This window comes from Ambystoma mexicanum, chromosome 9 (genome assembly GCF_040938575.1).
Source record: "Ambystoma mexicanum isolate Mex_15411 chromosome 9, UKY_AmexF1_1, whole genome shotgun sequence".
In the NCBI taxonomy this organism is placed as follows: Eukaryota; Metazoa; Chordata; class Amphibia; order Caudata; family Ambystomatidae; genus Ambystoma; species Ambystoma mexicanum.
The window spans coordinates 1,284,591,577-1,284,604,565 of record NC_090931.1 but is presented as its reverse complement, the minus strand read 5'-3'; the positions used below and the strand labels follow the sequence as shown (position 1 = coordinate 1,284,604,565).

The window sequence follows — 12,989 nt, the reverse complement described above, 5'->3', positions numbered from 1 at the left end:
TGAGGCAGGGATGAGTTTTCACTTCCTGCCTCTTTAACCTGTACATATCAGATATGAGAGACTTTTTAGAAGTAGCCTTGATTGATAAGTTATTTATAATGCGCCTATACAAGTGTTTCAAGGCTCAACCAGGCAAGGGGGGTGGGGGTAGCAAGGGAGAACAAGACAAATGATCCTACTAGGCCTACTATATTTCATATTGTACAAGTGCGCAGACAAGAAGAGCAGGGGAAGGGTACAGGGAGATGTGCACCCAGAGCAGCAGGGCTCTGAGTTAAGTGCAGGAGAGCAGGACCTCCCAAAGGAATCACACCCAGGCAGTGCAGGTAGGCCAGGCGCAGTGGGACTGGACAGTAGGGGCCTGGTGTCCTGTATCAAAAACTGGAACACACTCCCCACTGCACTAAGGAACGAAAAATCATCCCATGCATTCCGCAGACTACTCAAAACCACTCTCCAACTACCCTTCCACCCTCACTACAGTATGTTACAACTGTATGTATCTATGAGATGACCTCACAAAAGCACTGTACCTAATGTTTTAAGTAACACCCTCTACTATCTACCTGCTGTAACCTGTGTAACATGTATACTATGTACCAAGTAAGCCTACTTTCTGCGCCACAATGCCGCCAATGTGCGCTTTACAAATCCAAATAAATAAATAAAATATGACCCAGTGGAACACCAAGCAGCCGGTCAGCATAACGGTGCAGGAGTAAGGGAAGGTTAGCAGAGGAGAAGGAGGAGAAAAGGAAGGGCTTGAAGAGCTTCCAGAACTTAAGATCTGGCTCAAGGTGGAGAAAGGCAGGGAGGCTGTTCCAGAGGGAGGCACCTGCAGAGTAGAGAGATCTACCACCCAGTATCTGCTTGGAGAAGCAACTCACCAGCAGGGAATTTGAGGTAGATGAGTGGAGGGCTCTAGAAGGAAGGTACTGCGGAAGAGAGCGTTGGAGAAAGTAAGGGCCCAGGCCCCAGAAAGCCTTGTGGACAATGCAGAGGGTGTTCAACTTGATCCTTGCAGCCACCGGGAGCCAGTGGAGGAATGTCAGAGCCAGAGAGATGCGGTCCCTGGACTTGAGGCCAAGGATAGGTCTTGCAGTCCTGTTCTGGATGAGTTGTAGAGGGCGAAGGGCAGAGTTACGTAGATTAAGAAAGAGGCTGTTGCAGTAACCCAGCCTAGAGAGAACCAGGGCTCTGGAGACAGTGAGCTTCTGGGGGAAGGTGAGAAAAGGAAAAATACCTCTAAGGAGGTGCAGCAGGAAATGGGACTTTCTGGCAATGTCTGTGATGTGTGGAGAGAGTGGAGTCGAAGATGACCCCAAGGTTTTTTGCCTTACAAGAGGGTGAGGGTAGAGGTCCCTGGGAGGCCGGCCAGAGTGAGAGGGGAAAAGCGAGAGTAGGAGTCCCAATGAGAAGGATCTCCGTCTTACTGGTATTAAGGCAGATATCATTAGAGGCGCACCATGCCTGAATAGGGGATAGACAGGGATGAGCGAGGAGGAGGCCGAGGGTAGCCTGAAAGAGAGCTGCGCGTCATTCGTATACCACTGCAAGTTAGAGGGGGGTCACCTGTTTGGATGAGACTTTCATAGACCGACTTGTGTCTGGAAACCTCATCAGGTGTGACAGGAGAGAGGGAGAAGAGGGGGCGGCCAAGGAAGTCCTGAGACAGTTAGAGGGTGGAAGGGGAGAAGAGGAGAGTGAGGACAGGATGTCCTTGGTTTTAGTGATGAAATGAGAGGCCAGGGCAGAGTACAGGGCCTGGGTAGGTGTAGAGGATGAAGATACTGCAATAGGATTGGCCAGCTCCTTGCAGATTTAAAAATGTTTGACTGTGTTCTTAGAGGCCGCCGAGATGCAGGCTTCAATATAGACCCTCTTTTAGAGAGAATGGAGAGTCTGTATTGCCTTTGAAGTAAGTGGCAGGCCAGTTTGTCAGAGGGTGTGCCTGAAGCTCCCCATTTCTGTTCAGCTGCTCTGCACTTGCGGTTCAGAGCGGCCAGATCAGAGTCATATCGAGAATTCCATTTTTTGGCAGGCTTCATGTAAGGTGATGGTTGGAAAGGGCTGTGTCAGGATGGGAGTCAGCCGCAGGAGTAGGTGGTGGAGAGAAAGTGGAGGCAAAGCGGTTACTGACACTTGCTTCATGGGTCGAATGACCACGAAGGAAGGTGGCAGTGCTGTGAAGGCCTTTGCCAAAGGGACAGGAAGCTTCAAGTGAAAAGAAAGAGTGGTCAGTCCAGGAGAGAGGAGTATTGAGAGGATTAGAGAGGGGGATGTCTGAAGAGATGAGAGCATCCATGGTGTGCCTGGCAGAGTGAGTCAAACCAGAGGGTAGAATGGAAAGGGAGAGAGAGTCGCAGAGTTTGCAGAAAAGCCCTAGGGAATCTGGAGAGTCCAGCTGGATGTTGAGATCTCCAAGGAGGAGAAGCTGGGCGGTAGAGGAAAGGAGAGAAGTGAGAGCAGCCCATTCAGAAAGGAAGAGGGTGGGCTGGCCAGGTGGCCTGTAGAAGGTAACCAAGGTCGGAGAGAAGCCTAGAGAGATAGAGAGCCTGCAGACCAGGCATTCAACAGAGCAGGTTCGAGTGGGGATGATGGAGGCAGGAATCCACTCAGAAGATGAGGGCCACTCGCCTTTGGCCGGTTGGGCCGGGGCTCGGAGAGAATCTTGTAGCCCTGATGGGGAGTGTGTCGAAATGCCTTGTTCAGAGCTCCTAAAATTGGTGGTGAAAAATGCTAGGACACAGATATGTTTGCAGCACTTAATTGTTTCTTCATGTATGCCTCTGAAAATAATTTAAAAGTTAATTCCATTAAAATAAATATATTATGTTATAATGGAGGCCAACTCAATTTCTCTAGGTTTTCTTGCAAATTAAATAATGAAACGCTGCCTTTGTTGCAGTCTTTTAAGTATCTAGGTTTTAGCTTAGTAAATGTAAAACCTAGGTTTGCAATGAAAGATAACCTTATGGTTAGAGCAACACAGCTAGGAACTCAAATGAGTAATTGCGGCAAAATTCTGTAGGTTCACATTTGTTCCTTTGGTCACTTTCTATAACTAAAGTATTACCTGCGATATTACATGGATTAGAGACTACCTCTTTCTCTGAAACATTTGACTTCTTAAAATTAGGGCAGACGGATATGGCGCAAGGCTTTAAAATTGACCACATTTCTTTCCTGTGTTTTATAAACATACGAATTTGACTTGACCTCTATGAGATGCAGTTAGTTGGAAAACTATTTCTTTATATAAGGAAATGCTGATGGGAACTGGGAATTCTTTATACTCCTTGATGGGGAATGAAATGAATAAACTAACAAATCGATGCCTTTTAAATTTGAAATGCAAATGTACAGAGATTTTAGTTAGGCACAGTATATGTGTGGATCTTATAAGTACTAATCCAGTTGCAGCCAAGAAGATTTTATATGTGGACTGGTGGGAAACGTGTGATGGGAGAGGCTTCGATAAAATTAGTACATACTTGTGCCTTGAAAATAGAAAGCTGTACTCCCCTCTTACATTACCCAATGTCCGAATGGCCGAATTATGTGTACATATTTAGGAATTGTTTTAATTTAACACACAAGGGTGAAGTGCTGTTCAATGGAAACAGGAAGGAGGCTAACATTTGAAGATTATGTCACAATGAAGTTGAAACATTAAAACATCTTTTTTATTTGTGCTGCACTTCAAAAAAGAAATGACTAATTTGCAAAATGTTTACATGAAGATATCTTCCTGAATGAAACTTCTTTTTGGTTTAGGATTTTAACTGGACCTTTAACGCGTTGTTAATTGCGACTATGCTATCTAAATTCTTGATGGGTGATTTTGTATTTATTGCAAATTTAACTGTAGATTGTTCTTAATATCTTGTTTGATGGTCGTTTTTTTCCCCTTTACTATTGATTTTTACTCATTGCGTTGATAAATGTTTTTGGTTTTTAATAAACTAATATATAAATACAGTTTAAGTGGGCATGCTCCTGCTGCAAAATATCAGCTGTGACCTTTTACATACATGAAAGCTAACATGTGAATTTAATCTAAAAACTTGCTAAAATAGTGGATCTGTTTCATTACTGGAGAAAGCAGATGGGGTGCTTCTTTTGTAGCCATAAATTAGGCATTTTAAGAATTATTTCAGATATCCAGAAGCAATGAGATCTACATAGCTGTATTTTTGAAAACCTTTGAGTCTTGGAATGACTTTGGTTGTTGCCTTGATGAATAGCAACTAAAAGAAAGTGTGGGTAGCAAAACTTTCATTTCATTCAATTCCTTTTGCTTTAAGCTCATCTCGAACACGGTCCAAGTAGTCTGGATCTGGGTATCCGTATCTAAGAAACAACCAAAAATAATAATATTAAGAATATGACTTTTGAAATCACAAGCCTAACTTCACTTTATATAAGTCTTGTGCCTTAATGTAACTCTGCTCCACAGGATCCTTCAAACTGAAAGCTTTGGAAAAGACCCTTCTTGGTAGCCAAGAATGGAAACTGTGCCACTGTTTTATTTGTATAAACTCTTAATTTAATGGGCTCCAATAAGGAGATACGTGAATCAAGATTATGCAATCATCAATCTGGCCTATAAAACAACAATAATGTATAAGGGAAATGCAAGTCATAAGCTTGGAGTAACCTTTGGAGCAAGCATAAGTACATTTCTCAAAGGATTGACATTCCAACTCAACCACATTACCCTAGTTGCAGAATCTATGTTAATTTCTGGAGTATAATTTAATCTAGTACCAATATGTATAAGTGGAATTCTATAAAGGCAATTCCCTCAAGTAGTAGTACATTTCATTATAGGCTGCTTTTCCTCAAGATCAATTTTCAGAGGACTTTTTTTCTATGAGTAATCACAAAGTAAATAAAGAATAACAAAGTATATTTCTATTTCTTGAGGGTTTTATAGAGTGCAATCATTCACCTGGGAAGTGTGATCAGTTGAGCAACTACCCTTCCTTTGTGTGGGGGTGGAGCTCAGGAGGACTGGGACGGCCTGTCCGCTTTCCTAAGTGCCCCGCAGGGGATGGATGGAGTGAGATTTCCTGGTACCTTCACCCTCTCTTACTAACAACAACCTTACAACATATCCAACAACATTTGAGAAAAGAGACAGGAAGTTTTTGATAGAGATTATATTACCTAGCAGGCGGGAGTACTGCAGGAGTCAGACCGAACTGCTGAGAAAGACTGGTCAACCACCAGCATCATCATCATGTCAAAGACATGAAGAACAAGCCATTTACTTACGTTGCTACTGGATGGAAAAGCTGCATTCATTCACTGGTGGTCCTCGGCTGACTGCGGGACACCACTTAAGCGCAATGCTGTGTTCCTATAATTCCAAGATGGCGCTGTCACTGACAGACACCTACAAAGAATTGTGCGCTGCCAATAGGCCCATGACAGAAGGGGCATTATTTAAGCAATATGACCCGAGCGGCGGGGGCATTACCGACTCAGGTAATGAATGCCCCGGGGCCCATAGTTATAGGCCCGAGCGAAGCGAGGGCCTTAACGAAGGCCCCGGGGCATTACCTGAGTCGGTAATGCCCCCTCTGTGAGGGTCATATTGCTATTAGTAGCCCGGCCCGCAATATATGCGGAACCGGGGCAATTAAAGCATTTTTTTCTGTTCCGAAAAGCTGCAGCGTTTCAGGACAGAAACAAAAACGACCAAGAAAATGGCCGCTGGGAAAGGGAAACCGGGAGTGCGTTTTCCCTTTCCATGGCGGCCATCGGGAGCAGAGGCGCTGGGAACACAAGTGCAGAAGGTAAGTGGGGTTGGGTGGGCGGAAGAGAGGGAGGGGAAGGGAGAGGAAAAAAAGAAAAGAAAAACCTACCTGCGTCCCCGCTAGGGGACGATGGAAGCCTCCAGCTGTGTGGAGGCGCGGAGCGGGGATGGCCCGCTCTGAGTCTCCACACTGCTGGAGGCTGCCATTGTCCCCCACCAGGGACATAGGAGCAAGAAGGTAGGTAGGGTGGGGTAGGGAGGAGGGAGGAAAAAAAAAACAGCTTACCTGAGTCCCCAGCGGGGGGCAAAGGCCGCCTCTCAGCCGGGGGGAGGCTCGGAGCGGGGATGGCCCCGCTTCGAGCCTCCTGATTGGCCGAGGGGCTGCCACGCCCCTCGCCGAGGACAAGGCGGCTGGAATCCCGGCCGAGAATCGAAGGATTCTCGGCCGGGTAAGGACCCGGCGAGAGCCAATCACAATGCGTGTTGCATTCAGCTGGACTCTCGCCGGGTACTAATTAAGAATGAATGGAGTACAGAAAACCCTTGTTAATTAATTCATGGATGAATTTAAGAAATGTATTCAACCTGACCAAACTAGGGGTTTGAGGTAACCTTAGGAAAGAACCAATCCCATGAAAGGTTAGAGGAGCCCCACTGCTCCAGGGGTATAACAAGGGAAAGACCAGGAGTAAGCAGGTATGCTCTTGAACTCACCCTTTGGAGAAGAGGAGACCACTGGAGATGTCTGGAGATCCTCAAAGAGAGAGACTGGACAGAAAGAAGAAGAAACACTTGGCCTCATTGAGGAGTGAGCTGCCAAGGGTGAAATTGGCTGTTTGGATTACCCAAAAAAACTACAGACCTCTTGAAGGGAATTGGAAAGCCTGAAACCTGGAGTTTCCATCAGCAGCCCTTAGGGAAAGGAGGAGAGAGTGAATCCAATCCTGTGGCAAGAGGGTGAAATCAGCTGCCTGGCAAGCAACCACTCATGAGGGGGATGAAAATAGTAATCTATCAAAAAAACGAGTAGCTGGGTAGAAATACAGCTAACTTCAAATAGTAATCGAGGAGAGAGGGGAACGAATACCCCAAGCTATAGTGTGGAGAGCACAATACTCTTTTTAGATGGAAACTTGGGAGCAAGGTGAAACTTGGGTACTGGGTATATTCACACAAGCATTGGAACCATTTATGACCTTTGTAATAGATTGGGGATAGACATTTATGAGCTAGCTTTGAGCTTTCTATGTTGGCAGAGGGATTCTGGACTTTGGGCCTCATAATGAGTTTAGGGAAAAATGTACTGCCAGTTTCCAGCACCAGTGAATAACACAATGGGAGGATTAGTGGAGGAGTCACATCCAGCAAAACAAATTAGGCAAATCCTCTCTTTTACCTCCAAAATGTAGTGAATTTACAGCGGCCACTCTTAGCCACCAAAATCCCCATGGAGTCCTATGAACTTAAAAATGGGCACCAAGTGTTATCCCACAAATATTCCCACGTCAAATCAGTAGGGCCAAGTGGTGATAACAATTAATGAGTTTGACAGTAATTCCGATGGAATTTATTTTAATTATGACATTTACTTTACTCCCAAACCCAGGGGTATCACAGCATTTGAAACAATCAGCAAAAGGAACAAGAGGATAGTACATAAAGAGGGAGACGAAAAAGAGTGCAGTAGTAAGTGGGTTACATTAAGACATAATTTATATTTGTTGAAGAGCCACGTTTTAACAAGTTTTTTTAATGCATTATACGACTGTTAATTTCTTATGGATGAAGGCAGATTGGGGTTGTTTTACCGAAGTAGAAACAATTGCGGCGGAATTGACCGCGTTCGATTTAGCTGCAATTCTACTTCTGTAAAACAACCCAAAAATTGTTAAACCACCAAAATGTGTCCGTAGAGCAAATGCACAACCCCCGCTAGTTACCTTTTCGCTGCCCGCCGCTGCTTTTCCTATACCCCTGCAGCATCAGTTCCACCCCTCTAATGCGTGTCGGATCGGATGCCTCATGTTCGGTATTATGCAATTATGAGTAACGCAATGTGCAGTATGATAGTACAGCCGAAAAACGGTCTAATTAATCTTTCAAAAAAGTATATTCGATCTATTTCGGTGATTCCGGGAGATTGTTCCATAAAATGGGGGCAATAACCAAAAAGCTGGAGCCTCTAGCCCTTTTGCTCTTAAAGCGGGGGATATCCAGTCAGATGCATGAGCTGGATTTTAGGGCGCGTTTTGGTGTTTTGATAGGCAACCAATGAGCATCTCTTCTGGTTGCTGAGATGTGGTCACTACGTTTTAGCCTAAGAGTGGCACATCAAGCTTGGTTCTGCAGTAGTTGTAGTTTGGCTAGGTTGGTAGCTGAAGTGCCCAGGAGGAGCACATTGCAATAATCCAGTTTGGAAAGGATCAGAGCTCACGCTAATGTGAGGCATTTGTTTGGTGACAGGAATTGTCTGCTCAGTGAAATACGTTTGGAGGTGTACGATGTGGAGGAGGATCGGGCATTAATGGGCCTACACATTGAGAGCTCAGCTTCCAAGTAGCCTCCCAGCGTTTTCACCTATTTCAGTACTGAGATTACGGTACCATTGATACAGATGGAGGAGTAGTTGCTGTCTAGAGACTTTAGGCGAGCGGGGAACCCACAATGAGGAGCTCAGTTTTTCCGTCATTGAGGCACAGACTGTGTGAGGCCATCCACTTCTGAATAGTGCTGGACACCTTGTTCATAGTGGCAGAGTCCTGTGTGTAGTTGAAAGTAATAGGGATAATAATGTGAGTGTCATCAGCAAAGTTTGTGTAGGTGAAACCCATAGTGTCCAGGAGATCAAAGAGAGGTTTTGTAGAAGTGTTGTAGAGCGTGGTTGAGAGGCATGAACCTTGTGGCACCCAAAAAGCCACAGAGATGGGATCAGCTCCCTCTTCGCCAATGAAGACTCTTGTAGTACGATCAGATAAAAACTACTGAATCCAGAGGGTGGCTTCTGGTGAAAAGTGAAAATGTTGACTAAGGTCCTGGCAAAGTATTTCATGGTCGATTAAATCAAATATAGCAGATAAGTAAAGGAGGAGGAGGAGAATTCCTAGGTTTCCAGAGTTACCAATGCTGTCCATGTGGATTTTTAGGTCCAGGAGGGCAGTTTCCGAGCTGTGTTTCGGGCGGAATCCCGATTGCCTTGTGCCAAGAAGGTGGTTGAGCTCCAGGAAGGGTTGGATTTGGGACTTAGCTTCATTGTCAATTATCTTCAGCAGAAAAGAGACTGTGGTAAGGGGGGAGTAGTTAGTGGGTATGGTGGGGACAAGAGTGGGTTTCTTGAGGAGGGGGGAGGAGGGGGAGTGATCCAGACTGCTTTAATGTTAGCCAGAACGGAGTTAGTGGCAAAGGCACTGAAAGTCAGTGATGATGGGGCCCAGAGTAGGGGCCCAGAGTTTTACTAGTTGAGCAGGGCAGGTGTCTCCTTTGCAATTGGACGGTTTTAAGGCGGGATGGTGGTTAGCACCTGATCCTCTGCGACTTGGCTGAACTTGAAAGTAGGTAGGGTGTGGGGCGCGAGGTAGATTAGAGTTGGTCTGGTCTAGGACGATGGGTGTGACAGTTTTGCCAGAAAGGGTATCTATTGTGGCCTTCGTGTTATCCTGAAAGGATTCAATTGTGTGACAGAGCATTTTGAAGAACTACACCAGGCTTTCTCTACATGGGTGGGAAGGGCCGTCGGGATGGGCGTCTCCAGTTCTCTAAGAATGCAGAATAGCTCTTTAGTATTTGAGCCTGCATTGGAGATGTGTACATTATAGGAGTTTGTTTTGTGGGCCACTACTGCGCACTTCTAGGTTCGGGAGGCTGTGGCTAGTGCGTTGCAGTTAAGGGAAGAGTGGCTCTTTTTGCACAAGTGTTCTAGGGTTATTTTCTTGCAGCGTAAGTTAATGAGATCAGCATCAAACCATGAATTAACAGGTTTGTGAGGTTTTGGTGTTTTCGCAATGAGTGGGGCATGGTAAGGCGTAGGCAGGTATGATAGAGGCTAGCAATGTCACGCGGGTTAGCGTTGGTAGAGTTGCAGTACTTGGGTAAGGGTACGAGTGTAGGATTCAGGCAGTCTAGTGTGACTTTGCAGGTATTCCTAACCAATATGGGGTTGGGTGTCATGTTTTAGAATTGGGTTAGTCAGAGTTTCAGAATAAACATTTTGTTCGCCATCGTTCGACTCGTGTTTTGTTTTGGATTAAATTTAAGCGTTTTGTTAAGACTAGAGGTTCAATATTTGTGTTAAAGACAATGAATGAGCATAACAATTAACAAACTACTACGTTTATGTTCACCTTTCCTTGGCACTTTTTTCAAAGTTGTCCCTTACTGTTTTTTTTTTTACTTAACCCCTGAGACCCGTAGGTGTTTATCCATACTCCCCTTGATATATCGCATCTTAAAACAAAAACCCACACCATGTACTTTAAAACCATTGAGCACTTTCTGCATCCTACAGGAGGAGCTGTTGCAGACGCACGGAGCACAGGGGCCCTATGTTTAGCAGGTATGGAGAATATAAGAGTTATAGTTACAATTTGAATAGGAATGTTTGGAGAGATTTCCTTTAACATAGTCACTCTTTTCGTAGCAAGGCAGGGAGACGGTTCTACGACTTGGGATGCTGAAATCGTAAAGTATCACTTAACAATGTCCTCCTTTGGAACAGAAAACATGAAGGGTGATTTTGCGTGGAGTGGACGTCCGGGTCAGAGTAGCGGCTTCAAAGACAGCTTTCTTTTCTACATTATTTTATTAAACGGCCTTTATAACTGGCATGGAATAGCAGAGCTAGTATGAACAAAACAACAATTGCTAGGGAAAACTTTTCCCCTTCAACGAACATATAAAAGAATTTAGAATATAGAAAGGAATGTAGAACATACAAATCACACACTGCCTCCAGGACTGCGCACACCAATCCACGTTCTTCAGCCTTTCACTTCGTCATTATAGGGTGGGACCCCCTGTAAACCCTCTTCTGTCTTACCCATTTTTTTTCCCGCTAACTCCTCCTTCACCTCAACCCTAACCTTACAGCTAACCTTACCACATCCATTGCCACCTTAACAATTTGAAAATGCAGACGAATTAAAGGTAAGAAGAAGTAAATGCATGAAGAAGTAGATGGCTTACGAAGTAAATGATCAGTGTTAAGTGGTGAACAAGTATTTCTGGCAAAGTAAAGGGGGGGTACCCATATACACAGCTGCCCTAGCACTGCACACATTGCTTGTAGCAGTACACACAGTGTTCAGAGCACTGCAATTATACTTACTGCCTCAGAACCCCACCGCCCCAAACTGGAATTTGACAAAGTGCTAACTGGACATACTAGTATATGGGAGTGCTTTACTTTCTGGTATGGTATGATAATGTTTATTTGTAAAGCGCCTATACACAAGGCAAGTGTTTCCAAGCGCTGAAGAAGGGAGGGAACAGGGTAGAAAAAAAACAATCATTCAGGGCAGGGTCCTTGAGTTTCTGAACGATGACCAGTCTGCCAGGCAGAATAAGTGCATGTAATACAATTAACAGCGTAGATAAATAGGTCTGAAAACGATTGAGGTTTTTCCAAGAGCATAAAAGCGCCACCATGCAGGGGGGGTGTTTTCGGTGGGGGGCATGGGACAGGGAGGAAAAGCTAGACGATCATCAAGGTACGGTACGTTCAGATTGTGCAAGTGCACAGACAGTACAGGAGAGGGCAGGGGAGGAGGACAAGTGCAGGGGGCCGGGCGAGTCTGGATGCGCCCAGTTGGTCAGAGACTGGGTAAGTGCTGAGAGATGCCATTCTCGATGGTTAATTGACTGACGTGCTGGAGCATGAGGGAAGTGCAGGCCCTGAGGCAAGTGCTGGAGGTCTGGCGAGGGTGCCGGGGACCTCAGAGACTCTGAGTTACTCCGGCAGCCAGTTTTCATGCTGTGTGCCAAAGGAGGGAGAGAGGGGATAAAGTGGAGAGAGCGGTTAGCAGGGTAGAGGGAGAGAGAAGGAAGAGGAGAAGAGGAATGTCTTAAGGAGTTTCCGGAACTTAAGGCAATCAGGCTCAAGATGGAGGGCGGCAGGGAGGCTATTCCAGAGGGAGGCCCCTGCTGAGGATAAAGATTTCCCACCAAATCTCTGCTTAGAGAACCGGCTCACTCACAGAAGGTTGAAGGTAGATGAGCGGAGGGCTTGGCAGGGACAGTATTTAGAAGGGCATCAGTGAAGATAGGTGGGTCCCAGGCCCCAGAATGCCTTGTGGACAGTGCAGAGGGTCTTGAACTTGATCCTTGCAGCCACAGGGAGCCATTGGAGGGATTTCAACACCGGAGAGATGCTGTCCCTGGGCTTGAGGCTAAGGATGAGTCTTGCGGGTCTCTTCTGGATCAGTTGCAGAGGGCGCAGTGCAGAGGCAGGGAGGTTGAGAAAGAGGCTGTTGCAGTAATCAAGCCTTGAGAGAACCAGGGTTCTGGAGACAGTGGGCCTCATTACAAGTCTGGCTGTAACCGTGCCAGTAAAACCGACAGGTTGCAGCCGGACTTGCACATTTTTCCGGCGCCCGACTTCACGGAAAAACACCAGGGTATTACAGCCCCGGCGGTCCGTAAAGTCAGGTGCCAGAAAATGTAAATCCCCATTCCCATGGAGTCCCATAGGGATTTACATTCCCTATGGGACTCAATGGGAATGGGGAGCACAGAAGCACTGGCACCGTGTGCAACAGTGCCGGTGCTTACGTGAAAGTCTGCGGGCGGGTGCCGTTCTGCATGCCAGGTCTGACCCTGGCGGGCGGGATGGCACCCGCCCGCAGACTCGTAGTGTGCTTGTCCGGTAACAACAGTGCTGGTAGGCTTACCGGCACTGTTGTTACCTGACGAGCACTCTCGTAATGAGGCCCACTGAGCCTCTGGGGGAAGGTGAGAAAAGGAGGAGTGCCTCTGAGGAGGTGCAGCTGGTAGTTGGACTTCTGGTGTAAAAACATAGGAGACTGACACACAGATGGCATATTGGTTGTTATAGACTTATTTGTAATGAAAATAAAAGGGAAAACCTACCTTTCCCTACGTCTTAGAGGTGTTTCCCTGCCTCAATCAAAATGCTAATGAAACTGTCAGGATGTCTGATTAACTTAAAGAGTCCACAGTCCTGTGCCAAAATGTCCCTGACTCTATACCTCAAACTCGTAACTAAAGTAAATAG

The 12,989-nt window shown here is 45.9% G+C and overlaps 1 protein-coding gene across 1 annotated transcript in view; it reads right to left on the bottom strand.

Annotated features, from left to right (window-relative positions):
* Nucleotides 1-3,664: 3,664 nt before the first annotated feature.
* The window catches only part of DTX3L (deltex E3 ubiquitin ligase 3L), a 380,419-nt gene continuing 371,094 nt past the window's right edge, over nt 3,665-12,989 (bottom strand). The window contains exon 5 of the mRNA XM_069616627.1: nt 3,665-4,353. Within this exon, the coding sequence (XP_069472728.1) occupies nt 4,284-4,353 (70 nt within the window). The 3' untranslated portion in view covers nt 3,665-4,283. The remainder of the gene's footprint in view (nt 4,354-12,989) is intronic.